This window comes from Papaver somniferum, chromosome 5 (genome assembly GCF_003573695.1).
Source record: "Papaver somniferum cultivar HN1 chromosome 5, ASM357369v1, whole genome shotgun sequence".
NCBI lineage: Eukaryota > Viridiplantae > Streptophyta > Magnoliopsida > Ranunculales > Papaveraceae > Papaver > Papaver somniferum.
In genome coordinates, this window is record NC_039362.1 from 184,012,158 (window position 1) to 184,040,032 (window position 27,875).

Consider the following 27,875-nt stretch of genomic DNA (forward strand, 5'->3'; position numbering starts at 1 on the left):
CGATACGAGGAAACGCTAATTTTAATCTATTTGAGGAGGAAACACTAATTAGCGATCTTGAGAAGGGAGAAAATGAAAATTAGCGTCATTTAAATTGATGAGATATTTTATAAAAGGGCCTTATGTTTATTGTCTAATTAGAGTCTGGGTCGGAAAACATGCAGTTGATGCATTTGGGTCGTAGACCGACCAAAGGCTAGTTCGACCTTTGAGGTTTTCACTAAAGTGCCCTTGTGAAGTAGTTAAATGACACTATAGCTTAACCATTTTTGAAACACAAATAGGTTTGTTCAGAAAAATTTTCAAACACACGTCGTGCATTCGAAAAATTCAAATAATGTGAGCCCGATTCCGGAAACAACACTACAAATCATCCCAAGATTCCTCCTTCAAATCCCTCGACATTCCCATCTTCTTCTTTCTCGATAGTTTCCAATACACCAACGATATTAAAATTACTAATACTTTCCTAGAAGAACTTAATTGTAATAAAAAAATGAGTAATAATGTCGACTGGACCGTTAGAAACTGTTTAAAATATTTAATAATATACTAAAATTGGTAACTTTAAGAGCAACTGCAATGGACGAGTAAACCCAAATTTTCAGTCGAGTGGGCTGGCGTAGTGGGACGGACCATCGATCAAAATTTGATCAAAAAGTAAAATCCAGACCAAATTTGGTCTGCGATCAGTAGGGCTGTTCATGGTCGGTTTTGGTTCGGTTTCTAGCCAAACCAAAACCGAAACCAATATTATTGGTTTCTAAAAATCTAAACCAAACCAATCCATTAACCATTGGTTCGGTTTCCAAATGGTTCCAGTTGGTTTCGGTTTGTCCCAGTGGTTTTTGGTTAACCAATAATTATGTCAAACCAAAAAAAAAATACACAAATTTACAGATAAAAAAATCGTAGTTGCCGATAGTATTGGTTTACACAAATATACAGACAAAAAAAAATCAAGAATAGTTAAAGCTTACTCTAATTCTAGAGATCAAAAGAAGATATATAATATATCTTAATTTAGTTATTGACAAATAAAAAAGAAGGAAGACGGGAAGAAAAAAGTCGAGTAGCATCAGCTGTTATTGGGGGTGGAGAAGGGAGGCGGCTGAGAGAAGGAGAAAGAGAAAGAGGGAGAGTATCATAATGAAATATTAGATTTAGGGTTTCTATTTATCCTCTAAATCAATGGGTAGAATCTAATACTTTTAAATCGACGGTAGAAACTAACTTTAAAAATTAATCGGTTCCCCAATGGTTTTTGGTTCGGTTTTCAGGTCAAACCAAAACCAAACCAGTAATGTCGGTTTTTCAACTTTTTTTACCAAACCAATCCAAATCTAAATGGTTTGGTTCGGTTTTTTGCTTATTGGTCTGGTTCGGTCGGTTTCCAATGGTTAACCGATACCATGTTCAGCCCTAGCGATCAGGACCAAATCCAAATATAGTCGGGCGTTGATATAATCTCCGCTACACATCGGGCGTTGATATAATCTCCGTCATTCATCGGGCGTTGATATAATGTACGCATGAAACGGGGCGTTGATATAATGTACGCCTGAAACGGGGCGTTGATATAATGTACGCCCGATGGGGCGTTGATATAATGTACGCATGAAACGGGCGTTGATATACTTAACGCCCCACTTTCACAAATTTTCAAAACTTACATGGGGCGTTGATATACTTAACGCCCCACTTTCACAAATTTTCAAAACTTACATTGGGCGTTGATATACTTAACACCCCATTTTTTTTTTGTTTTGTTTCTGAAGCGTATACTATACCAACGCCCCACTCGCGCATTATCTTTACCAACGCCCCATTCGGGCGTTATCTTTACCAACGCCTGATCCCAGGCGTAATGTTTATCAACGCGCGACCAAATATACTCTTTTCCCACTACGCCACATGACGGACTAAACCCAAATTTGGTCTTTTTTTTTAGTCTTTGGTCTTTGGTTATACTCGCACCACTGTGGACGCTCTAAGAGGATGGTTCAAAAGAATACACAAAAGTATAGGCAGCTGCTTAGTTTCATAGTAGGTTTATTATCAATAACTCATAGTTCTTTAAGATTAGAGAATTAATAGATGTCACATGGACCGCTAGAAATTGTTTAAAACATCTAATAATATACTAAAACAAGTAAATTTAAGAAGATGCTCCAAAATAATACACAAAAGTATAGGTGACTGCTTAGTTTCGAAGTAGGCTTATTATCAATAACTCATAGTTCTTTAAAATTAGAGAATTAATAGATGTCACCTGGACCGCTAGAAACTGTTTAAAACATCTAATAATATACTCAAATTGGTAAATTTTAGAGGATGGTTCAAAAGAATACACAAATGTATAGGCAGCTGCTTAGTTTCGTAGTAGGCTCTGTGTATTTCAATTTCTGATTTGCTTCACTTTGAAGCATACAAGTTTTTTTGACTTTCTTCTTTGCTGAACTTATTTTGAAAAACATTGAAGTTATTTTGATTTACTTACTGTATGCATTAAACTTACGGTGAAATTTTGCTAATTTCGCTTAGTTTTTATGTTTTTAAATTATTAGTTAGTCAAAGGAGATTGAGGATATGGCTAAGAAGGTAAATGATTTATGACTTATGTGGTATGCTCTCTTCTTTCTATTACCGTAGTAATTCATGATAATTGTCAAAATTTTGAGCATTTTTATTCAGATGACGGTAAATCTTTTCTTTTCTTTTCTACATAGAAAGCAAGTTTCTAATTTCGTGTTTATCTGTTTATTAGTAAAAGCATTGGTTTTATTGCAAACGACTTACATTCAACTTCAATATTGGAGTGGTGATCCTTGTTTACCTTCACTGCTATACAATTGGGAATGGATTGAATGTAGTTATGATACTGATTCTCCTCGGGTTACTGCACTGTAAGGATTATTTTCGACACACTTGTTTTATTAGCTGCTTCTTGTTTTTGCAGCTTCTTACATGCACTTTTGACACACACTATATAACTAGAATTAATGATGCCAAAGTAATTAATATGATGGTTGTTTTACAGGTATCTTAGTGGCTATGAATTAACAGGCATCTTACCAGATTTTAGTGGAATGGATGCTCTTGAAACCATGTGAGTTTTCATGAAAATTGTTAGCTGCAGTAAAATTAATTTTTTGATACAAACTTTTTCTTAAAATTATTTTTATGTTACGAATGGCAGAAACTTAAGCAATAACAGTTTGACGCAAGCAATTCCTGAGTTTCTTGGCACATTCCCTAAACTAAAAACACCGTAAGTTCGAAGTTTTCTTGCCTCATTTTTCTTTTTTTTCTTTTGGTGTTACAAGATACCATAATTAACTAAATTTGAATTTTCGTAGAAATTTGGCAGATAAGGATTTTTCAGGAACAATACCTTCTTCATTATCAAACAATATCGACTTGAACTTGTAGTAAGTTAACTTGATCATTTTAATTATCTACTTATTTTTAGTTAGATTATTTGATTTTTTTTAGGATTTTTTTTCCCACAGTGTATACGGTAATTCAAATTTGTGCACGAGCATAACAAAGTTAAATTGCAAAGCTGACGATACTGACCCTGGATCAAGAATTCCTACCCGCAATACTGGCACTGGAGGCACATGCAAAAGCTCTAAAACATCGTCACAACCAATAATCATACTTTTGATTATGTGTTTTGGTTTATTATTCTGAATATCATAGTGATGCAAAGATGGAAAGTGCGTTGGTGGTGGATATCTATAGGCCTATGCATAATTCCCGAATACGTTTCTTTTTTTCTTTTTTTTGAAGCATATTCCCCGATAAGTTGGTGAATGGCCTCTCGATTTTTTACTTTTTTATTTTTTTTGGCTTGGTTGTGTCTGGTATTGTTAATCGGGTATGAAGTCATATTATTTGCATGTATGTTGAAGTTAATTGTAGATTAACGTGTTATGATATATTGTTTTGTTTTGTGCCATCAACACTGAGTGGTAAAATTATTGGATGAAGGCCAGTGACTTGAGTCCGAAGTTTTTCAGAGCCAAACTTTTATTGATAGAAAAAATAAAATAATATGTGACCGTGGATATGAATGCGCATATCAAAGACTAATAAATCTTAGAATGTCGAAGGAAAGATATAGATTAGAGAAATCTTATTCATTAGATATCAATGTAGTATCATATATGAATAAGCCTTTATCTATAGGCTAGGGTGTAAACCCTGGTTACATATAGATGGGCCACACACATAGGTTAAGGCCTTACAACACCCCTCTTGTGCGGCCCAGCAATAGTGATTCATATGCAGTGCTTCACAAATGGCACTTCAAATGGAGTGCTTTAGATATAGTTCTTCAGATCTAGTTTAATTATCTCCTCGATGACCATTGTGTCTAAGTCAGTTGCCTCATTAAAATCTTGACAAGAACATACAGATGGATAAAACCTGAATTAAGGAAAAATAGTATAATTAAGAAAACTTACAATAGAATTGAACTCGCATATGTCATTCCGTTACCTTGACAAGGAGAAACCAAGTAGGACAAAACCTTGGCGAAGGGAAACAGAGTACAACGCGATAAGTCCAGGAGTACTATTTTGCTGGCCAGTACCCATACATAATATATTTTCTATGTTTTGTATGTGGTTGATGAAAACCTGATATTGATATGTATAGTGATATCACTATTACTAGTTGACTTGTGCTGAAAATTGTTGAGATGCAATCCTTTCCTCGTTGAGTCGAATCTGGAAGTGATTTTGCTTGAAAAACCATCGTGTTTTATTTATTTGATTATGATATTATTAAGCAATATCAATGCGATCTTCAGTTCTTGAACATTTAACAGTACCTAGTGTGGTTATCGTCATCTCGCTAAAAACCTTGACGAGTAAGAAAACTCCATGGGAAAAAATAATCTGGATCGAAGAGTATAACACAGCTTCACATATCTAAGAAAAGTATATCGACATCATATCCATGGATCCTCCCTCGATGTCGGCATCTCCCTTTAGTTCCATTCAGAGGAGTTTTCTGAAAAATCCATTAATCACATGCTTTGTGAAAGTGAATATAAGTGGTGACTTGATAAATAATTCTACCAACTCTCACCTGATTATTTTCGTGGTAGGAGAGATTATTGTTCCTTCATTATCAACAACTTTTGAATTATATTTACACTAGCAATCTATTTTATGTTTTGTTGTCTATTCATTTTTTTTTGCGACAGTTTTCAGCGATATTCAAACAATAACTTCAATACTTCTGTTTTATTGTTCCTTGTAACAATTAGTTTTCAACAAATATAAATGTTCCAAACTGCCGTTTTTAGTTATTTTTCTCTCTTTCTATCATTTGTAAACACTTGAGAAATGAATCAATATTATGAGAGAGTTTACACCATGATGGACTAATTTTCATGCGACTAATGCGACGGAGGGAGCCGTTGATGGAGGCTTGATTGGTAATTTTATGCTTTGAGTTCCATAATTAATTTTTTTTATTCTCTTTTCATCATTATCATATTGTTTAAAACAAATTTTCTTAAATAGTTGTCATTGAATTTTATGTTCATGCTTGAGTTAATTCTTTTGATGAATCATGCTTATTATTAACAACTATTATTTGAGGGTTTGACATTTGAGAAAATAAGATAGTGTATTTCATTATTGAGCGAATATATTTATAAACTCATGTGTCATTATTTACCTTCATTTCATTCATTGTGGTGGAATCCTTAGCCTTAGTGTTTCAAAATCATTATTATATTATTCAATTTACATTAGTTTAACCAACTATTTCCAAATCATTTTTAAATCTAAAATAAAAAATCTTCACAAGTCTTAACGAACCCATTTCTTACTACTGTAAAAATTACATCATGAATTCCGAACAATTTTCATTTTGAAACCTTTGGCAGACGATCTCTTAAACGCTTGAAGATCATATTATTTTGACGCGACAGTCTTTCCGTCATTAAGAGCAGATAAGAAAATAGATTTTCTAAGAGAACGATTGGAACTATCTTGGTGTGTTTCCACTTTGTCCCATACTGATTCTTGCGCCCCACAAACGTAATTGTGAAGTGAAAAAGAATTATCAATTTTCTAAATGTCCACTGAAATTTCTAAAGTGACAAGATCACACATACCAGCTACAAATCTACCTGCAAGGTATAAAAATTTCTCACTAAAGGACATGCAACACAAATTAAGGTGTAACAACTACACTTGGTAGAAATGTAGTTGGGATCTTGGCTCCATAAAAAACACCAGGTTTTATCAATGTTCTCTTGGAAATTAAGTAGGTGAACAAGGCACAACCTAATTCATATAATTAATGAAATCATCCCATTAGATTGTCTCTGGTTATTTCCATGAATGAAACTGGAGGATGGTCTGAAGTTTAATGATTCAAGGGAACAATAAAATCCCAATGCATTATGAGAATATGCACGAGTCAATGAGAATATGAATGATTATTTTCGTATCCAGTTGCTCGAAAAAACAGAGCACGATGAGATCAAACGACACTCCTTATTATTTAATTTCACCAAAAAGCATATTTGGCCTGCACAATCCAGGTAAAACTAGGTTATTTGGAACATATACGGATATTTCGTGTGGTAGTGTTAACCAACAAGTGTGAAAATTGTGAGACATATGCGATAAATATTCTCCTTGTGGCGTGAGGTTTCTCAGAAATCCTTGGAATTGTTTACAGATATTTACAAAAGTGCCTCTTAGTTTTTTGTTTCCCATATCAAATGACGGTAAACCATAGAGTAAGTCTTTAATTAGATTGCAATGCTCACTTATGGATTTAAACAACTAGGTGGAGTTGATATACCCGTGTAAGTGATTATTTGATTGTGAAGGGATTCAAAAAGAACATAAAGTATTGTATCACACATACTCACAGAGAAAAGTTTATGATTTGGAATTGTGGCTATCTATGTCGATGATATGGACATTTTAAGTACTCTTGATGAAATAAGAGACTTATCCAGGATGCTTGAAATCCAAATTTGAAATGAAAAGTTCGGGGAAAGGTTGATCGAACACCGAGATTGTGGTATATTATTCCACCAGTGTGCATATGACCAAGGTTATTGTCAAGAAATTTAACAAGGAAAAACATCCTTCTATCACTCCCATGATTAGTTAAGATTCAAATGTAAGTAAATGATCATTTCTCATAAAGGAAGATAACGAAGTGTCTGGAGATGAAATTTTCTTATCTAAATAAAATAGACGCATTGTTGTACTTAGCATAATATACTCGACCAAATATTTCATCCGCAGTGAACTTGTTAGATAGATATAACTCAACGCCGGCGCAGCGTCTTTGGAACGGTACAATGAATATAATCATATACGACCTCCGTTTTTGGAAAAAAGATACTCTCACTTTTTCATTTTAGCCTAAAAATATGCCAAATTGGAAGGTGAAAGTATCTCTTTTCCAGAAACGGAGGGATTACTCAAAATGAACCAGCGACATGATTTTATTTTATCCCCATTGTTGGATGTCTGAGATATTTGACTTCTACAAGACCTGATATCATGTATACGGTTGGATTGGTTAGTAGGTTTATGGAAGAACCTAGACAATCACATTTACAAGCTGCAAAACTTATTCTGAGATATGTTAGAGGAACAACTAGCTTGGGAATTCTCTATAATGTTTTAGAAGATCCAAAATTGGTTGGATTTACTGATAGTGATTGGGATGGTGATACAGAAGGAAGAAGAGCACATCAGGTTATGGATTTCAGTTAGGAACTGGTTTTGTCTCTTGGTCATCAAAGAAGCAACAAGTTATTGCTTTGTCTACAACAAAAGCTAAATATATAGCTGCTAGCAACTGTGCTACACAAGTTGTATGGTTGAGAATGATGCTGAAGTCATTGTTTCAAGAACAGAAGACACCAACAACAATAGTTTGTGATAACAAGTCAACAATTTCATTAACTAAGAATCTTGTGCTTCATGGAAGGAGTAAGCACATTGATATTAAGTTTCATTACATCAGAGAACTTGTAAGTAACAAGGAGATAGTGTGGAGTTTTATGAAAGTCAAGAGCAAGTGGCTGATATCTTCACCAAGTCTTTGAAGTCTAACACTTTTATTTACTTGCATAAAAAATTGGGAATGATAAGTAAAGAGTATCTTGGTTTACGGGAGGATGTTGAAGAATAAACCAAGAAACTATTAAGAAGATAAAAGGGATCAACATTGTGTGTTGATTTAGTATGAAGAAAGCAGTATGGATCAACTATGAGAGTTGGCGGAGTATGGTTGGATCAATTGGTACAATTCACTTGATGTGAATGGATCAACAAGTATTGTTGACACGTGGTACGGTATTTATGAAGTAAACTTGAGTTGCAAGTTTTACTTGTTTTAGAAGTTGTTTATTTGAGAATTTTCTAGAAGAGTCTTCGTTAGAGTTTGACTATGTTAGGAAAGTGTTTATTATTTGAGAGTCAAGTTTGTAAACATATAAATAGGTTGTTAAGCCGTGAGTTTTAATTACATTAATTAAGAGAAGTATTTGAGAGTTTAGTTCTGTGTTCTTTCATTAAGTCTTTAATATCAGATTTTCTACAGTTTAAAATGTAAATTCTTTTGCAGCTTCTTTGGGATGTTGGGATGTGAAGTGCAATCCTTTATCCTTATCCTTGCAGGCCTGCTTCTGATCTAGGTATGCCCCTTGCAGACAATTACAGATTCAATCTTAAATGGAACAAAATAATTGAGAAAGTTGAATGCATCTCTCTGCTTGCAATTGGAAATAAAAAAAACTCACTAAAGGAGGTAATTATAAGCTCAACATGATAAATTCAGTCCTCTCAGCTCTACCCAATTATTTTTTCTCGACCTTTGAAGCTCTTATAAACTCCAAAGAATCTTACTAAGGAGAAAATATGCCTCTTTATAAACTCTAAACACTATGAGAATTATACTGCGGAATATTGGAAGGGAAATCTTGCCATGAAAGAAATTGTAGGCCAAAATCTAAGGAGTTGATTAATGGAAAGTCTTCCATGAGAAAGAAGCTGATGTCAGTGTTTAGATAAGTCTAGGGGCACTCGTTCAATTGTGCCACATTAGACTTGGGAGGGACTAAGTCACAGATTTCCACTCCATCCTCCTGAGTGCGAAATGATTATATTGCTTGGAAAAATACTACTTTTTGTAAAGCAAAGCTCACAAGGAAAACTCTATTAAAAGAAAAGAAAAGCAAAGAAACAGGAGGAGGGGGACTAGACCAAAACCTCCTAAGAAAGAGGAACAAAAAAGAACCAAAACAACACACAATCATCCAAATCTATGCATGGATAGACTTGTTTTTTCCTTCCCTAATACAATAAATGAAAATACTAATTTCTATGAAATACAATAAGAATTCTTGAACTTATCTGCACATTTCTGTAATGAACTTACGAACTGTTGATCAAAAAATAAAAAAAAATTACATCATTTTTCTTCCCTTCTTCCTTCTGCTTGTTTATACATAAATTCTCATTCTCATTTGTATTGGCACACGAAAATTACATATACGTAAATAACTTGGGACTGTTACACAAAACATAAGCTTTATAATTTACAGGAAACGATCGAGTTTTTAACAACAAGATGGGAAAACCAATCCTCCTTGTAACAATGATTCAAAACAAGCTGGGTCTGCACAGAAGTTACATCCAGCACAATTACAACAACAACTACTGCAAACAAGAAAAAGGATTAATGATTTTTAAATGAAGGAGAATAACAAGATAATAGAATTCAGATATATATAGTTTTTAGAAGATTGAAGAGTGCGTATTAGATGATTACGTACCAAGCATCCATAACTGGAACTTCTTCTTCTACTGCAGAAATACTCATTCCTTGGATTACGGGTGGTTCATCCATAATTAAGCAAAGATATAATATGGGTGTAATAAAATGATTACCAAATTAGAAAGAAGGATTATATATACATGTCCGTGTCTCTTTCATTGATAAAAAGAAAACGTATAACAAAAAAAGGTCAACTGTTTGTTTTTCTTTCGGAACCACTTGTTAAGTTGTTACTAGATTTGTGCCCGTGCTTCACACCGAGCATATCTTTTTATTTTAAATTAGTGTGTGCAAAGCCCCGTCTAGTGGCAAAGTATATTTTTGATTTGGTGTACGCGGGGCTTTTCCCGTCCCGTGGAAATGTATTTTTGATTTAGTATGGCGGGGCAAATACATTAAATATGTGGAGAATATGTGCAGATTTTATTTATTTTTTTCCTTTTAACTTGGTGTGAGCAGGGCTTCCCCCACTCTATGGCAATACATTTTTGATTTGGTGTGTGCTGGTCTTCCCCCCCGTGGAGATGTATTTTTGATTTGTTGTGGCAGGGCAATTACATTAAATAGGTGGAAAATATGTGCAGATTTTTTTTTTCCTTTTAACTTGGTGTGCACGGGGCTTAGCCCAGTCCCTAGAAATGCATTTTTGATTTGGTGTGTGCGGGACTTCGCCCCTCCCCGTGGAGATGTATTTTTGATTTGGTGTAGCGGGGCAAATACATTAAATAGGTGGAGGATATCTGCAAATTTTATTTATTTTTTCCTTTTATTTTTGCAGAAAATATGTTGATTTTTTTCCCTTTTATATATTAATTTGGAAAAAATAGTCCTAATATAATAATTACTCGATTTCCGAATTGAATTTGGACTTCCATAAAATTCTAAACACGTTAAGTTAGGTTTTTCTTTTAAGTTTGTAACTTTTAAACCAATCATAACTTGTCAAGTGTCCTCAACTAAATATTGTCACTTCATGAATTCCAAATTGAATTTAGTTTCTTTTTTTTAATCTTTTTCTTATTCTTTTTAAACCAATCATACGTTGCCAAGTGTCCTCACTAACACGCTGGCTTCCCAAAACTCAAAAAAAAATTATTTCGACCAATAAAAAGCGAGGGTTTCCTCACCGTTCAACGTGGCAGTTTTATTTATCTAAGGTTTGAAGTCTTTAGATTTGGTGAAGTAATTTAAATACGCATTAGCATATTTGAAATATTTAATCACCAGTCGTATATCACGACAGTTATACTTATCTAAAAGAGTAATGCTATCCCGCACGACCGTGCGGGAAAGCTTAATAAGGTATCAGTTATAGGCCATTGGATGGTCTTATGGAGGGTCGGATTATATTTACTTTGTTTTTTCTTGGAAGTTACAGCTGCTAGAATTATTATTTCAGAAATAGATCCTTTAACTTTATTTTTTGTTTAAATTATGTCCTTTTAGTTTATCGTTTAATAACTAATGGACTCATATCATTCATTTTCTACTCTCCTTTATTATAGTTCTTCCTCGGTGATGAAGAAATCATCAATTGAGATGTCACAAACTTCTGTTTTTCCAATCACCAATGGAACAACATTTCTCACATTCAAGGTCAATAAATCTTAATCTTAGAAAATAAGCACAAATTCAATAACCCACAACTCTACTTATTCATCCAAACCACATGACACAATTCACAGTGAAGGGCATAATCAAAAGAAAATTTACGAAACCTTAAATAATGACGATTAGGGAACAGTCTTCATTAGAAATAATTTGTTTGATTTGTCAGTTTACTTCATTTAATTCACTAATCATGATGTGTTTCAAACCCAACAATATAACACCTCCGCCACCGTCCGTCAACATGAACATGAAAATAAATTCCTTGTTTTGTTGAATGTAATTGGCGTGATTTTAATTAGGTGCACCATAGAGTGGTTCGGATCAGAAATGAAGTAAGAATATTTTGGTTCCCCAATGTAAGTAAAACCCATTTCTTAGGCCTATGATTTTAATCGCTCTGTATGATAATTTGATACAAACAGTTAGTTACAAAAACTTGATTCTATCTGACGTTATAAAGAAATCATCAGTAGATTTCATCTTTCACTCAATGGAAAGTTAATTCTCTCGCACAGCAAACACCATACACATCACTTGATTATGAGTTGAAATTAATATTACCGCCCAACAACATCGTTGTCGCTCTAGGAAAGCGTTCAAGAGGAACAAGTCCTTTATTTGTGGAGCTTTAATTTTTAAGTGAACTATGTCATTATTCTCTTACCATTTCTTTTGTTTTTTGTTCCTTAAACTTTCCATTGAATAAATCTTTGGACGAAGTCGAGGGAATTTCCGGGCGATTTAAGCATGTACCTCTGGACTCTCGCAGTTATCTTGACACCAAAAACCAAAATTTGTTGACAGTGATTACTCCAATGAATCCAACGTCACTTGTCAATATATAATTGATATTTGTCCATTTTTGTTCTTTTCTTGTCCATTTTTTTTAATTTGAGTATGATCCATTCAACGAAAACCAAAATTTCCTAATACTGATTCCTCCAATGGCTTGTAGATTACTCCAAATGCACATCACACACAAAAGAAGAAGGAAAAAAAAAATCAATTATCCAAATATTATTTTCCAAAATGGCAAGGTTAATTCAACGAGAAATCAATGATAGGGTAGAAGTCCATGACAGCATGGTTTGGACACAATTTTTAACCAAAAACCCTGAATATCTCATAATTTTGAACAAAAATTAATTAGGACTAGGTGTGATGTCCGTGTTATGCATGGGCCCAGATATTTGCAGAAATTATGTATGTTTTATTGCGGGTGTATCTTTCCGATATAAAAATAAAATTTGGTATATAAGTTGTTGCTACCTAGCGGTGCATGGTCCTAAATACTTTGTAGAGAAAAGTAATTATTAATTATTATTAATTATTTTCTATAAAGAGAGCTAGCTTTTAACCACGGCGAAGAAAAAATTCACCTAAAATCATATTATTAATTATTAATTAATGTGGGTAATATTCTATTGAAAAAGTAATTGTCAAATAGTTAAGCTGATGGTGGAGAGTTTTCTTTCTTTGTTTGCCTTACTAGCAAGACTTGCGCGTAGCCAGGGATACCAAGGCTTGCTATAAGGGGTTCCCAAACTCCACGAGAAAATACTAGTACCAAGCAAAAACGACATTTTAATCATGTGGAAGTTGGTTTGATAACCTCTAGCCCGTAACAGTCATGCATACTATATTTATGACTACTGCACTGGTTTAGGTAATGTCTTTTCGACCTAGTCACGCACATTGGAAATATTGGACTTTAATTAGCTTTATCTTCTTATGTCGGTCTGTCAGTCTCCTTCTCTGGAAACCTTACTTGTAACGCTCTTTCCTCTTTCAATGAAGTTTCAACCTTTCTTTCCCCTCCAGGAAAACAAACAAATAATTGTTTATGTATTCAACAGTGATGTTCGCATACTAGAATTGATCCAACTCTTGTTACTGGATGGTTATCCACAATCACAAGTTCACGACCATTTCAGAAAACATCATATCTTATAAATTAAGACACGCCAGTTAGAAAAGTCCGCAAACGAAGCATTATATAAGCTCACTATATCTAACTCATTTGCTTCTTAAGATTATGAGCAACATGAATACCCAACTTCTTAATCTTCTTCTTCTTTTAGTCTTCTCATGTTTCTCATGTTTTCTTGTCCTTGTACCAGTATCTGCAAAAGGTAACTATTTATATTTTGTAACAAGATCCTACTAATATCGTTACAAAATAGTTCTTCACTTAATTGCTTATTGAATTCTGACATTTATTTTGATACACAGTGTTTTTGAGCATAGATTGCGGCTCTTCGTCCTTGAAACCTCGTACTGATGAAAATTCAATCGTATGGGTCGGGGATGGCCCTTATATACAAACTGGAAATATTCATCAAGTCAATGGTTCCACAGAACCCAAATTTGATTCTAATGTCATGAGCACTCTTAGAGCATTTCCAACTCGCAAGAAGAATTGTTATTCAATAGATATTGATAATAAAGCTGAAGAAGATAATACTATGGTTGATCGGGTTCTCGTACGAGCTAATTTCTATTACGGAAACTATGACAATAAATCAAGCCCACCTACTTTCAATCTTCAATTCAATGGGAACAATTGGAAACAAAATAATAACACGGAGAACAGTATCGTATATGAAGAAGTGGTATTTTCATTGAAGAAGGGTAACAATATAGACGTATGTCTTGCTCAAACTCAACCGGATAACATTCCCTTCATATCCGCTCTCGAAGTAAGAAGTTTGGATTCAGATGCTTACAGTTATGTCCCTTCAGATTATCCATCGTTTTTCGTTGATAGAGTTGCTTATGGTACCAATACAACAATAAGGTACGTAGAGATGCATCTTCATGAACTTGGAGGGGTACTTGCTGACAAATTCGTTATAAATGAGTATTTACTGACGGTATATAAAAATTTTGGTTGATTGTGTATAGGTACCCTGAAGATAGTTATGATCGGATCTGGGACTCATATGGACCACTGAGTAACACTAGTCCTTTGATGAGGGTTAGAAGTACCTCGCCATCCATAAATGTCAACATTGAGGATAAACCTCCCGAAGCTGTATTAAGGACAACATTAACTTCATCCAAGGACTTGCTCTATAGTCGCACTAGAAATCTTACGGTTCCTCTTATTCATTTGAATGCGTATTTTTCAGAAGTGATTAAACTAAATTCTACTCAGAAACGATCATTTGATATTATAGTTAATAATAACCTCGATAACAGTATTATTCTTCCTAAGAACCCTGTGATTCCACCTTATGGACGCGCATTGGAGGTTCACATTCTCAATGTTACTACTTTCAACTCTTCATTTTCAATCTTGTTTAATCGAACAAATGATTCAACTCTTGCTCCACTAATCAATGCCATTGAAGAGTTTATCATCGGTGAGAAATTAGCTCAAGGAACCAATTCAAAAGATGGTAATTCGCTCTACCTTTTATATAATCTTTTATTAATAACTAAAATTTAATCTAGTTTCCTGATTATTTGTATTTATTTACTAGTGGGAGCATTGGGTTTACTTCAAAAGAGTTTCATTCAGCTTCAAGATTGGAATGGTGATCCTTGTTTACCTTCACCATACACATGGGATTGGGTTGCTTGTAATGATGATACGGATTCTCCTCGTATTACAGCATTGTGAGGATATTCTTCTACACTTACACTTCTTTCTTAGATTGTTCCCACAGATAAACTTGGGGAAGTTATCCGAAACATGTGGTTGTTACTTGTTAGGGTGGCTGAATCTAACAGTTTTCGCGTCAGCCTCAACTCCCTTATACTGTATATGGTTTTGCAACGTTTAGCAAGCACTTCTATTATAATTCAACTACAATGATGATGGTATACATGTTTTACAGGTATCTCAATGATCTTGGATTAAAAGGCAGATTACCGGACTTCAGTGCAATGAATGCTCTCAAGACCATGTTAGTCATGAAGATATATATTTGAAGTACCTAAGACAATATTTTTTATTTTGATACAAGCTATCTTAACCTTTGGTATATATTGGGCAGAAATTTGGGCAACAACACACCTTCATAAGAAGAAGAATTCAGCCCCTAACGTGATCGAATAAAACTTGTAACCTTGCACGAATCAGGAATTATAACTATGCTTTACTTCTTGTCTGAATTATTTTTTGAATTCTCTAAATTTAAACTAACTATCATTATTTATTTGCAGGAAGTTACGATGAAAGATGAAGCTAATGGTAATGATGCTTGTCCAGTGCAAATCAAATTGGTTGCATTTAATCACTGTTTATCTGCAGGAAGTTAAGAACACTTCGGAAAATTAGAAAATTTTTAGGTAATTGAACTAGATAGTTCGGTTAGCTCGCAAAATAAAACCCTATATATTCATAACCGAACTTCTTTTTTAGTATGGGAAATTTGAGTTCGGTGTAGTCGATAAATTATATAGGTAACCGAACTTTGGTATAGCATAGTTTGGTTAGCTCGTAATTTCTAATAGGTAACCGAATTATGGTCTGTTAACACCAAATATGTAGTTCGGTTACTTTGCAAAACAAAACCCTATATATTCCTAACCGAACTTCTTCTTAGTATGGAAAATTTGAGTTCGATGCAGTCGATAGATTATATAGGTAACCGAACTTTGGTATAGCATAGTTCGGTTAGATCGTAATTTCTAATAGGTAACCGAACTATGGTCTGTTAACACTAAATATGTAGTTCTGTTACTTTGCAACTCATGTTAGATAACCGAACTTTTGGTTCGGTTATTTCAAAACTCATGTAAGCTTGCCGAATTTTAATCTGTTTACAACTTGTGTTTGATTTAGTCCCATGTTATTGATTTATTTAATAAGAAAATATTATGTTTAGCTAATATTGTGGTTTTCATTCATTAGGAAGAAAGGAAAGAGATCCAATCCCCATCTAGATATGGCTTTGAGAACTTCCACCCCTCGTGGTATAATACATTTGGATTTCCGAAACCGTGGTACTAAAAATGCTAAACATGAATGGGGGTCGTTACAGGAAGTGAACCAATAGATTGTTAGTAATGTAATCCAAGATGTTAATAAAGAGGTGATGGAGAATTTAATTGATCATGCTATTGAAGAAGAAAATGATGATAAAGAAGAGCAAGGAAATGAAGCCACTAGAAATGAAGAGGTTGAAGAACAAAGAGAAGAAGTTGAAGATGTAAAAGAAGAGCAGTTGGAAGAAGAAGGACAAGAGGAAGAGGAAGAAGGGGATGAAGATAAGATAGAGGAGGGATATGAGGAAGACGAAGAAGATGAAGAAGAGATACAAGATCAATAAATTTTTCCCGTTGAAGAGAAAAGGAAGCCGAATCCGCCGGGTCCTAGATATTCACACATTCCCCCTGATGATTTGTGTTTGTCACCAGTGAGCCCAACTTATGGTACTCCAATTGATGGAGGGGAAACATTGTTTGGCTACAAACACTCATGGACTGCGAAGATCTATGCGACAAAGGTATTCTTAAGTTCATTTTTAACTAGTAAAACAAGTTTAAGATGTTGTGGACATATGTTTCGTTAAGTATTAATAGTGTGATGTTATTTTTGTAGGATCATAATGATACAATTCGTCTTATTCGTCTTCAAAAGGCTTCCAAATGGGATTTTTCGAATGAGTGTCAAGAGTTTCAGGACAAGGTTAAAGAATGCGTGTTATGGAGAGCCCTTGAGTTGGCACATAATGACTTTGGCACTAATGCCGTTTCTGCATTTCTAGAGAGGCATTATCCGGAGATATATACCATGCATCTTCCTTTTGGAGAGATGGGAATTACTCCTGATGATTGCATGAGAATTACCGGCCTACCAGTGGAAGGTAAATGTCTTCGAGAAGGCTACAACCAATCGATGAGTTATGAAGCTCTTGAGGCATCGAATCTAAAGTGTCTAGGATGGGTTCCAAGAAAGGCTCAATGTGAGTTTAAACGTTCCGTGAAGGAACCTAAACGTGAAGATGAGTATAAGCCAAAGGAAGAAAATTGAGCTTTGAAGAAGATGGTGAAGAAATTCAAGTTGGTAAGGTTGAAGGAATCATTTGCGGATACAGCTAAGAAGTTAAAGAGGGGACGGTTGGTGATGGACGATGAGAATATTAAGCACCATGTCACTGCTTATTGGTTATATCAGCTAGAAACTGTTATTTTCCCCGACACTTCTGGAAATAGGGTGGATGCACATTATCTACAGATTTTGGAGAATCTCGATGAGATTAACAACTACTCATGGGCCCCCGGGGTGCTTGCATTTGTGTTAGGAGAGATGGATAAAGGATCGAGGATTAAGACAACTCAAATTGGAGGTTACTTAACTCTATTCAGGTGACCTTCTACATTGTTACTTAACTCTTATTCGCTAAGATTTTCTGTTTCCAATTCAATTTGATCTATGTGTTTAATATTTTTGTTTTTTTTTGCATTGGTTTGGATATACGACCACTTCCCTTCACTGAAATTGGTTGTGGAAAGGAAACCTTATCCCTATGGCCAACCTACAACAAGAAAATGGGTGTTTTTGGATGCACAAAAGAAGTCTAAAGAAGAGCAGTTGGCTTCGTTGAGGGAGAAATTGGATCATTTGACGGTGAACGATTGGTGCTTCACCTATACACGGTACCCGATGATGAAGAGGTACCTGAAGACAAAATCCAAGGTTACTCAGTCGTCTCGGTTTACTATGGACCAATTTGGTATCCTAACGGCTACGCAATCTATAATCCAAGGAGAGTACTAACAAAAATTTCTTGTGTCCAAATGGATCCAGATGTGGAGAAAGAAAATTTTGAGTTGCAGGTTCGAGGAACAAAGAACACCGAGAACTATTTTATCCCAAAATACGAACCAACTCCTACGATAGAACATTGGAATGATTTAATGAAATACTACATACCTGGAGGTGATTATGTACATTGTGGAGAAGATGTAAATGCATGTGAAGAAGATTACCTAGAGTGGTATCGAGAGATTAGTCATCCTTTTGTGATTAATAAAGAACAACAAGCTCGTACTGATAAGGCGAAGGCGAAGGAAAAGGACAAGGAGGCTAAGAGAGCTCAGAAGGAGATGCCTATTTGTGGAAAAGAAGCCGTTTGGTTATGGGATAATGTGGTAAGAAAATTTCTTCTCTTTATACTTTAAGTTGTTACAAAGTATAGAAAATATGTTTACTTGTGGTTAAAATTTGAATCAGGTGAAGAATGGTAAGAAATTGTTGAAGAAAGGGATTACTAGAATACGTAGTGGAGAGTCGATATCGGCAGAGGAACAAACCATGCTCCATGGCCAGTGGGAGGAACTTATATCTCAAAGAATGGTGGAGGAGAGTTGGTCTAAACAATTGAACAGGGGTCGACAACAAGGAGAAGGATCAAGCCGCGACGCTCGTGGAGGAGATGGATCCGGTGGAGGAGTTGTATCCCCAACTGATGAGGAAGTTCAACACAACACTCGGGGTAAAAAAGGAAATAAAAGAGTTCGTCGTTGTGGTCATCTTTGAATCCCTTTTTTTCTTTTATTTTAATTTCGTTGTGGTTTCAAAAAACATAGTTATGGATTATGTGTGTTTTGAACAATTAGTTAGGGAGTTTGGTATGTATAACTATTTTATATTTATTTAAATTGGGTTTGTGTTTCAATTTTATATTTGTTTCATAAGTAGCGTGCAACATTATGTTGAATGAAAAGGCTACAGGATAGAATTCGGCTAGCCATAAATTCAAAGCAGAAAACCGAACAGCTAGTTCGGCAACCTGCAACTGATTACCAGGCAACCGAAACCCAGTTCGGCGACCTGAAACTTTTGACCAGGTCACCGAACAATAAGTTCGGCAACCTGTGAAATTTTACCATATCACCGAACTAGTAGTTCGGTGACCTCAAAATATCTCAGGTTGTCAAACTACTCTCTATACATACAATGGTAGGTTAAGGAGATTAGTTCGGTTACCTCAAAATTTTAGGAGGTCACCGAACTCACTGTAAGGTTCGCTCGCAAATATAGAATGCTTGACGAACTACTATCTGTAGAGTCAAATTTTTCGTTGTCCACAAGTTGAAAGACTCATTCTCCTCATTCAGAAATCACAAAAATGCACTCTTAAGTTTGATTCAGAATGGTTTGTGTATTACTTATATGTTTAGTTTACATTTGTGGCCTAAAATAGTAGTTCGGTTACTTCCAATTTTTGGAGGGAACTTGGTAAAATATTAAGGATGATAACCATATATATATTTGTTAAGTTCGGCAACCTCGTAAAATTTCTCAGGTTGCTGTAAGTATATCTCGGCAATCTCTGTAATCCTATTATGTAACCGAACTTCTCTGTGAACTCAAAAAAATCTCAAAATTAACTCAATAAATAATACCACACTTCAAAAAACATAATGTATGATTCATGAGCATACTTAGTATCATTACATGTCTAATTTAATCCTACTCGATAACAATAGGACCTTCATGTACGATTTTGTCCGACTTCGAAACATTTCACATGTCCATGTTATGTTCATACATAATGCACCAACCCAACATTATGTCGGGGTTAAATCCATGCGAATAAGAGGTTCCGGATATCGGAGGCAATGGACAATCGGGTTGTAACCGGAGGCCTATAAAGTGGTTGTTGTTAATCAACGCGATCACCAATCTCCTTCGTTTAAGTTGCTTGACACAAACGGTTATTTTTGGGGTGAATGTGAAACTATTATATTTTGAGAAAAAATGAACCACACAATTGAATGCGTCGGCGATTAAGTGTCCACATATCGGCATGCTCATCCAATAATCCGTTATGACCAGTTTGTCACCGTGAAGACGACGTTGATACGTAACAAATTGCTCGTTTAGACTAGCATCCCCATCGCTCAACATTGTCTTTTAAAAGGCCGAATTCTCCTTTAGTTTCCTTAACAAGCTTTGCCTTACATGAGTGATTGCGCACCCATCATATAGCTTGGCACCATGAGTGAATGACCCTAGTTGTTGTACGCCAACACGAAAACCACAATTACCATCCGGGGGGACGTCATTGGTGGATATAATGTATTCTCGAATGTATACGGGTAACTCTTCCAAATAGCCTTTATTAGGAGTCAATTGAGTTGGTTGGCTTGTACGACGCATCAGACCTTTTTTCTTCAAATCTCGCTAACTTATTTCACTTTTCTCCTCAATAGTCCTACCTCGTTTCTTATAGTCCTCCAAGTAATTTTCCGCGGTCCACTCATATGCACAAGTATCTCTAGTATTTGCATTTTGGTCACTATTCTTCTTAGCCAATACCTTTGCATATTCTCTAAGTTTCTTTTTTATTTCTTTCGAGCTTGGCCTACCTTTCCGTTTTCCTTTCTACGGTTCATAAACATTCTCCAAAGTTTCTGGATATATGATTTTCCACATGTCATCCCAAAAGATTTGCTTTTGGAGTTTGTTCATTCCTCGATACATCTTTATTACGGTTTTTCCCATTTCGTGATCACCGAACTCTTCTCCGGCTTCTTCACCATATATTGGAGGAGGAATGAAACTTAAATTCTTCCAAAAGGGATCAATTTCGCTTAAAGGGATTACTCCATTCTCATAGTTGAGTACTATATGGCGACAAGGAAGTCCCATAGGCTTCTTCATGTTACAAACACACACCTCATCCCGCTCGGTTTTCCACTTGTCAATCAACTTGATTTTTATGATCAACAACTTCATACATTTCCGAGATACGTTATAGTGGATTCCTTTCAATAATTGGTGATTAGCATAGTTTTCGGTCATTTTAAATATATGGCTTTTTTGGAATTTCTCTTTGATTCTATCAAATTCGCGCTTGAAGTAACTTTCCATCGCTTTCCACACAGTTATGAAATTATCAACACATCCAAAAAGATTATTCTTCAACCGGTGGTGAGCCGACTCTACCAAACTTGTCACTTGATTTCCCAAGTGTTTATATTGGTTTGTATAGGCACTAACAAACCCCTCCTTGTGCGGTTCCAACCACTACCGAAGAAAATATGATACAACATCGGGGTAATCGGGACTATCCTAATGGGCCATAAACTTCGCAAGATTTAGATAATATTATTCCTCGGCAAGAGCCAACACAACGACTCTCATTCACCATCGAAAGCAACCCATTTAGCGTAATTTAGTTCGTATTTTTTTTCAAGCTCCTCTTTTGCATCCGCTCGTTCATCTTCCGGTAGCTTCTTAATCTCATCATATCCCTTTTTCATGGGTAGACAAATTATTGCACTTACTCATCAAATTATACCATATATGGAACATACAAAGCATATTATGGGCTAACGGGAATAATACCTATATTTCGTTCATCAATTCGAATTCATTATCGGTCACTATAACCCCGGGAATATCATCACCTCGGAAGATTGCCTTAACTTGTTGTAGTGCCCAAATGTAACTAGGTTCTTGCTCATTTAGTATTTGGAGCATTTGAAGAGATGAAATACTCATTGTCCTCATTTTGGCTACCTTGTCCATCTCTTGAGGAATTAGCTTTGCCGCCATAAAATGTCCTTCAAGATGCTCCGGACGAGGGTGGTTATGACGACCTTCCATAACCCTGTAGAGAACCCATCCATACAAATATTTATTGTGATTAAATGTTAGCTTGAAGAGGAATTTAATCTTCTTTGAGAAATTTTTGTTCTTCCTATTTGTCTTTCCTTTGCAAACATAACCCTTCCTCTTGTGGATTTTCTCAGGATCACCTCTTCTCTCACAAACCATTTCAAACCGTGTTATTCACATTCAAAACTAATACGCACATGTCTTTTTGTGCATGTTGTCTAACCCAACTCTTTGCCTCTACCAGGTTTTTGAATACCAAATCATTCATGTAGTGATGGGATGTGTCATCGTACAAAATATCAACTGGGAAAGGTTGATTTTCCATTGGTATTGGATCACATGCAACCTACAAGAAATAGCACAACGTCAATGCCAACCACAAACAAGAAACAAAGAGTAGTTCGGCAATGTAACAATTTTATCGATCATGCCGAACAGAAAGTTCGGTTATCTTTTCTCTAGAAATATTTTGCGACCTTGCCGAACTAAGATTTACTAATTTTCTCCTTATAAGTTCGACAAACATTTTATAACACACGACTAAACCGAACTCTTCGTTTCGGTTACCTAAGCTAATATACGATCTAGCCGAACTAGTATTTGTATACTCTGTACAAATAGTTCGGCAACGTTCTCTGGAAATACATAACCGAACTCTAAAAAACCTCAATTAAAATGGAGTTCGGTTATCTGCGTCTTCTTAATGAAGTAACCGAACTGTACATACAGAAGAGTTCGGTTACATCTCAAGGCAGGTTAGGTAACCGAACCACTTTGACCTAGTCGAAATTTGTTACGGAAATTCAAGGTTTGGCCAATTTTTTGTACAATTCAAGCTACATTAACTAAATTTGAGCCATACATGAGTACCCATAACTTCAGCTTCTGGTTGTGGTTGATAAAATCCATCATTTGGTTTGTCACATTGAGTTTGGGGAAGAATGCATTCATCATCTAAAAAATAACTCATATCCGGATCTTTATGAAGATTGACAAATACATTAGGAGATGTAGGAGGTTCTGATTCAGATGAGGAGCTATCATCACATGAATCACTCAAATCATATTTAGAAAACTCAAAATAAGATTTTTTGGGTTCACCCCTCTTTTTGTTCCTCTTTTCTTCTTCTTCTTTCTCTCGATAATTCTGATTCTAACAAACCTATCATATTATTAACTCACTAATCACTAAATAATTATTACACTAACAGTAAGAAATCATTACACTAACACTAATTTGATTACCAATGACTTTTTTGGTATTAACAAAAAACTAAAAGGGGTGACTCATGTTTACTTCCATTATCCACCCATAGTAGTCCCCCACGAAAAGGGACTGGTCCCCAAAAAATGCATCCAGAAGAAAGAGAGCAGTTTGCCCTTACCGAAGCCTTCAAAGCATCCACCCATTATGCTTCGAGAACAAACAGTATGGACAATAATTGTTCGACTTTGGCACAGTTTCTAAATCCTCAACATCCACATATTTAAGGTGTGACATCTCACCTGACGGACATTTAAAATGTGATTCATCATCACAAACCCACATTAAGAATTTCAGAATTATTGGAAGACACGATTAGACACCGTCCAGTGATATTATTGGAACACAACAAAAACTATGCACGCATCACCCTCCCAAGTCCCACCACCACGACCAGAAAGATCTTTATTTTCTTTTCAGCAAAAAGATAACCACAAGCAGTAGACTTGCAGCAAGAAAAGAAAACAACCGATGGCAAAACAAAACAAAACAAACATGGAAATTATGCAATTATCATCGCTCTTGTGTCGATGCTAATGTAGCAAGGATACTTCACTAGACACTGGACATTCACCACTCATCCCTTCCCTCCTTATCCTAGGTGAGTAGGCGGTGTTACACTCACCACGCATTTCACGATTCACGTAAAAGTCTTTGCTATTTTCTAAAGATCTTTTCTAAATTTTACGGTGAAACATATGAGATCACTTCAAACAACCATGACTTTCATATGGGATAAAATGCTTTAAGTAGATTGTCTACTTGATTAGATCCACAAGTCCCCAAATTGATCGCCTTTAAAAGATAGTAACAAAATTTAGCTCAATCTGCTTCATCATTTAGAAATATGGAGGTTTTTTCTTACAGTTTCATTCTACTACTTCCTCTTATTTTGCTTCCTCTATACTTCTTCATCAAATTCAATCATCAAAACAAACATAACAATCCTCCTAGTCCTCCCAAACTTCCTATCATTGGTAACTTACATCAACTAGGCAAACCTCCTCACCGTATTCTCCATGAACTCTCCCAAAAATACGGCCCCATCATGCTTCTACAACTAGGCAGTATACCCACACTCGTAATCACATCGGCCGAGGCAGCCGAACAAGTCTTAAAAACACATGATCTTGATTTTTGTAATAGACCTCCATTGGCCGGTCCGAAACGTCTTACATATAATTACTTAGATATTATTTTTTGTCCTTACAGTGAGTATTGGATAGAGATGAGGAAAATATGTGCTCTTCAACTTTTTAGTGTGAAAAGAGTGCAATCTTTTGCAGTAATCAGAGAGGAAGAAGTTTCAGTTATAATGGATTCCATCTCTAACGCTACCGATCCTATTGATATTTATAAGTTGTTGATAAGTTTAATAGACAAGATTCTCTCGAGGGTTGTTTTTGGGAAGACATTTCAAAGTAGAGATCAATCCAGTGACGGTACACTTCAGGATATCCTTCTCGAAACCATGGCGATAATCAGTGGGTTTTCAGCGTCTGACTATTTTCCTACTGTTGGTTGGATTTTTGACAGGATTACTGGATTCCATAGGAGAATTGAGAAATGCTTTCATGAATTCGATGATTTCTTTCAGCAAATCATGGACATGCATCTCAACCCGGAGAGACAGAAATCCTCGCATGAAGATCTCATAGATGTTTTGCTGAAAATCAAACAGGACGGATCAAGTACTGTTCGTCTCACTAATGATCATATCAAAGCAATTCTTTGGGTACGTGGTTTATCTTATTTTTATTCAATCACCATTCTGATATCTATAAGGTATAGGCTAGGCAAGCAGTTTGCACCAAAAAAACGGCCAACCCATCTAATGATTAAGCAGCAACAGACCTATGGTTGATAGTGCAATTACCTATTTCTCTGCTTACCATAAGCTAAGAGCAAACGAAATAGTTTTTTTGCTTTATTTCCTTTGTCATAACTTGTAATACGAGAAAGATATATTTTCAGGACGTACTTATTGGAGGGATAGACACATCTGCTGTAACCATGAGTTGGGCAATGACGGAACTGATGAAGAATCCAGAAGCAATGAAAAAAGTACAGGAAGAGATCAGAAGTCATGATTTAGGAGTGAAAAGGATGGTACAAGAATCTGACCTTGATCACTTCTTGTACCTAAAAATGGTGGTTAAAGAGACTCTACGACTACACCCACCAGCTGCATTGTTGATTCCAAGAGAAAATACAAAGCATCATGTCATCCAAGGATACGATGTATACCCGAATACTAGGATCCTAATAAATGCATGGGCTATCATGAGGAATCCAAAGTATTGGGATAAGCCGGACGAATTCATCCCAGAGAGGTTTGAAAATCGCTACGCTGATTACACTGGAGGACAAAATTTTGATTTCATACCTTTCGGTGGAGGTCGAAGGAGTTGCCCTGGAATGAATATGGCGCTCATATCGATTGAGCTTATCCTGGCCAATCTACTCTACTGCTTCAATTGGGAATTGCCAAACGGCATGAAAAAGGAAGACATAAACATGGAGGAATCGTCGGGTCTTAGTGTTCATAAGAAATATCCACTTGAGCTTATACTCACCAAGTACTTGGTAAAGGTATAAACGAGCAGTGGGAAGACCAATTGTAATTGGGCTTATATGTGTGTAAGTTTTAGGATTTGTACTTCTTAATTCCGGCACTGCGACCGACAGTAGTTCTCTTATCCTAGAAACAGTGTTAGAGTCTCGCTCGTTCCAAAATTGGGTTATGTTTGAAGTACTGAATTGACATTTCTCATTTGCTTTCAGTTACCCAAGCAAATTTGCTGTGTATCATCAAATGGAGTCATGTTTCTCGGAGATGGTCCTTATGTGATGTGTGATGCTAGTAATATCAAGGAGAAACTTCTGTTGGAGTAAAATACTATCAAAAGCTCATTCCAGTAAACATGACTTTACAATCAATTAGTAACACAAAGGAACTAACATGAGTACAAATTAGTATTGTTAATCTTAGATTCTTAGCACCTTTTGGTGCATGTTTTAGCAGGAAGAAAAGAATGTAGCAAGTAGTATTGGACCTGCTGTGCCAACAATTGATCATGTATTGCAAAACAAAGAGACCAATTTGGTGTTTTTTTCAAAGCCAATTCAAATTGTGCTAGTTAGTGACTTTTGTTGATGGAGGCTTAAACCCAAGACATCTATTGGCATCAGTTGCAAGATCAAGACTAGGGGTTCAGTTCAACACTTCCTGGCAGGCAACATTTATTTCAAGACTGAGCCTTAATCCAGATATTAAAATTAAGTAATGCAACCAGAAATAGTCTAATCCGATTAGAGATTGGAGTATGCACAAAAGTAATTTATAGAAAATTAAATCTAACCGCTAAAGATTCATACCAAAAAAAAAACTGACCCATTTCTCATAGTTTTGATTTCTAATTTCCACAACCACTTTAGTGAAACCTTCACCAGCTGCCACCGCCGCCTCCGTAGCCACCACCACCGCGAGGAGGTCTTTGGTTAGCATAGCTGACATGAATAATCCTCCCAGCAAGTTCCTTGCCATCCATCCCAGTTATAGCTGCACTGGCACTCTCCTCGGAACTATAATTAACAAATCCAAATCCCCTTGATTTCCCATTTTCTCTGTCAGTGATAACTTTAGCTTCAAGAACTTCACCGAAAGTGGAGAATGCTTCCTTTAGAGAATAATCATCAGTCGAATATGAAAGACTTCCGACAAACAGGTTTGATCCTCCAGACATACACCTGAGAGAATTGTACATGGACGGTAAAGAACCATGCCCATTTGAAGCAATAATGTTTTGGGATATGCTCTGTTTTAGGAGGCTACCGATTCTAGCAGCAAAAGCCATTTTGATTTGATTCTTAGGATGGAAGATGGGTTTAGGGTTCGAATTGAAGGAGATGGAGATGAAGAGAGAGAGAGGCGGCCCCGCTTGCTAGGGTTGAGTTTGAGGGTTCCGCAGTTTTAGCTTCTCCTCGTACAGATTTATATAACTGGGTATTTCATTTGAGCTCATGCACTCAGGCTGGCCCTGTTGGGCTTAATCAACAAATCACCAAGTTTGGATCCGTCTCAGACTCTCATTTGTAAAACGGACAAATCTTATGATTAAGATTATATACTTAGACTTCTAACCAATTGTCATCAACAAGTATAAATAGAATCATTTTTTGGGACTACTCTAAAATAGTGGGGACTACTATTTGATAGGGGTATCCACCTAAATTCTTAAGAGGTGTCCTAAAAAGTTAGGGAATACTAATCTGTCCTTATCCTAATTAAGATTATAATTAATTTTAATAACTCACTAATTTAATCATTATCCACTAATCTAACCCATTAAATTAAAACATAAAAACAAAACAAATTTTTCAAAAACTATTCTTTTTCTTCTTTTCTTTTCCTCTTTCGTATACATCGATGTTAATCGTCGATTCGAAAAAAATTTCATCGCCGATTAATCCATCTTTATAAACAATGCGTACCAAGCAAACTCCAAGACTTCCATGATCGAGATTAATCCATCTTTATAAACAATGCGTACCAAGCAAACTCCAAGACTTCCATGATCG

The 27,875-nt window shown here is 35.7% G+C and overlaps 3 protein-coding genes across 9 annotated transcripts; 2 read left to right on the plus strand and 1 right to left on the minus strand.

Moving 5' to 3' along the window:
- The first annotated feature begins 13,470 nt into the window (after positions 1 to 13,470).
- On the plus strand, positions 13,471 to 19,073 carry LOC113283899 (LRR receptor-like serine/threonine-protein kinase IOS1). Of its 6 annotated transcripts, XM_026533283.1 has the most exons (10): positions 13,471 to 13,580; positions 13,681 to 14,245; positions 14,353 to 14,849; positions 14,934 to 15,069; positions 15,291 to 15,359; positions 15,450 to 15,744; positions 16,310 to 16,904; positions 17,000 to 18,097; positions 18,209 to 18,552; positions 18,635 to 19,073. In XM_026533283.1, exons 1-6 carry the CDS (start codon positions 13,484 to 13,486, stop codon positions 15,475 to 15,477), a joined length of 1,392 nt encoding a protein of 463 aa, XP_026389068.1. In that variant the 5' UTR covers positions 13,471 to 13,483; the 3' UTR covers positions 15,478 to 15,744; positions 16,310 to 16,904; positions 17,000 to 18,097; positions 18,209 to 18,552; positions 18,635 to 19,073. The 6 variants fall into 6 exon arrangements, with proteins under 6 accessions (XP_026389068.1, XP_026389065.1, XP_026389066.1 ...); XM_026533280.1 differs by having other exon boundaries at positions 17,000 to 18,552; XM_026533281.1 differs by having other exon boundaries at positions 15,450 to 15,646; positions 17,000 to 18,552.
- A 4,793-nt stretch (positions 19,074 to 23,866) lies between these two features.
- LOC113283901 (cytochrome P450 71A1-like) lies at positions 23,867 to 26,217 on the plus strand. 2 transcript variants are annotated; one of them, XM_026533288.1, is made up of 3 exons: positions 24,594 to 24,736; positions 24,831 to 25,029; positions 25,269 to 26,217. In XM_026533288.1, the coding sequence occupies exons 2-3, from the start codon at positions 24,898 to 24,900 to the stop codon at positions 25,890 to 25,892; spliced, it is 756 nt and encodes a 251-aa protein (XP_026389073.1). In that variant the 5' UTR covers positions 24,594 to 24,736; positions 24,831 to 24,897; the 3' UTR covers positions 25,893 to 26,217. The 2 variants fall into 2 exon arrangements, with proteins under 2 accessions (XP_026389072.1, XP_026389073.1); XM_026533287.1 differs by having other exon boundaries at positions 23,867 to 25,029.
- A 323-nt stretch (positions 26,218 to 26,540) lies between these two features.
- LOC113283902 (glycine-rich RNA-binding protein 2, mitochondrial-like) lies at positions 26,541 to 27,275 on the minus strand. Its single transcript, XM_026533289.1, has one exon. The coding sequence runs from the start codon at positions 27,149 to 27,151 to the stop codon at positions 26,741 to 26,743; it is 411 nt and encodes a 136-aa protein (XP_026389074.1). The 5' UTR covers positions 27,152 to 27,275; the 3' UTR covers positions 26,541 to 26,740.
- Between the last annotated feature and the right edge of the window lie 600 nt (positions 27,276 to 27,875).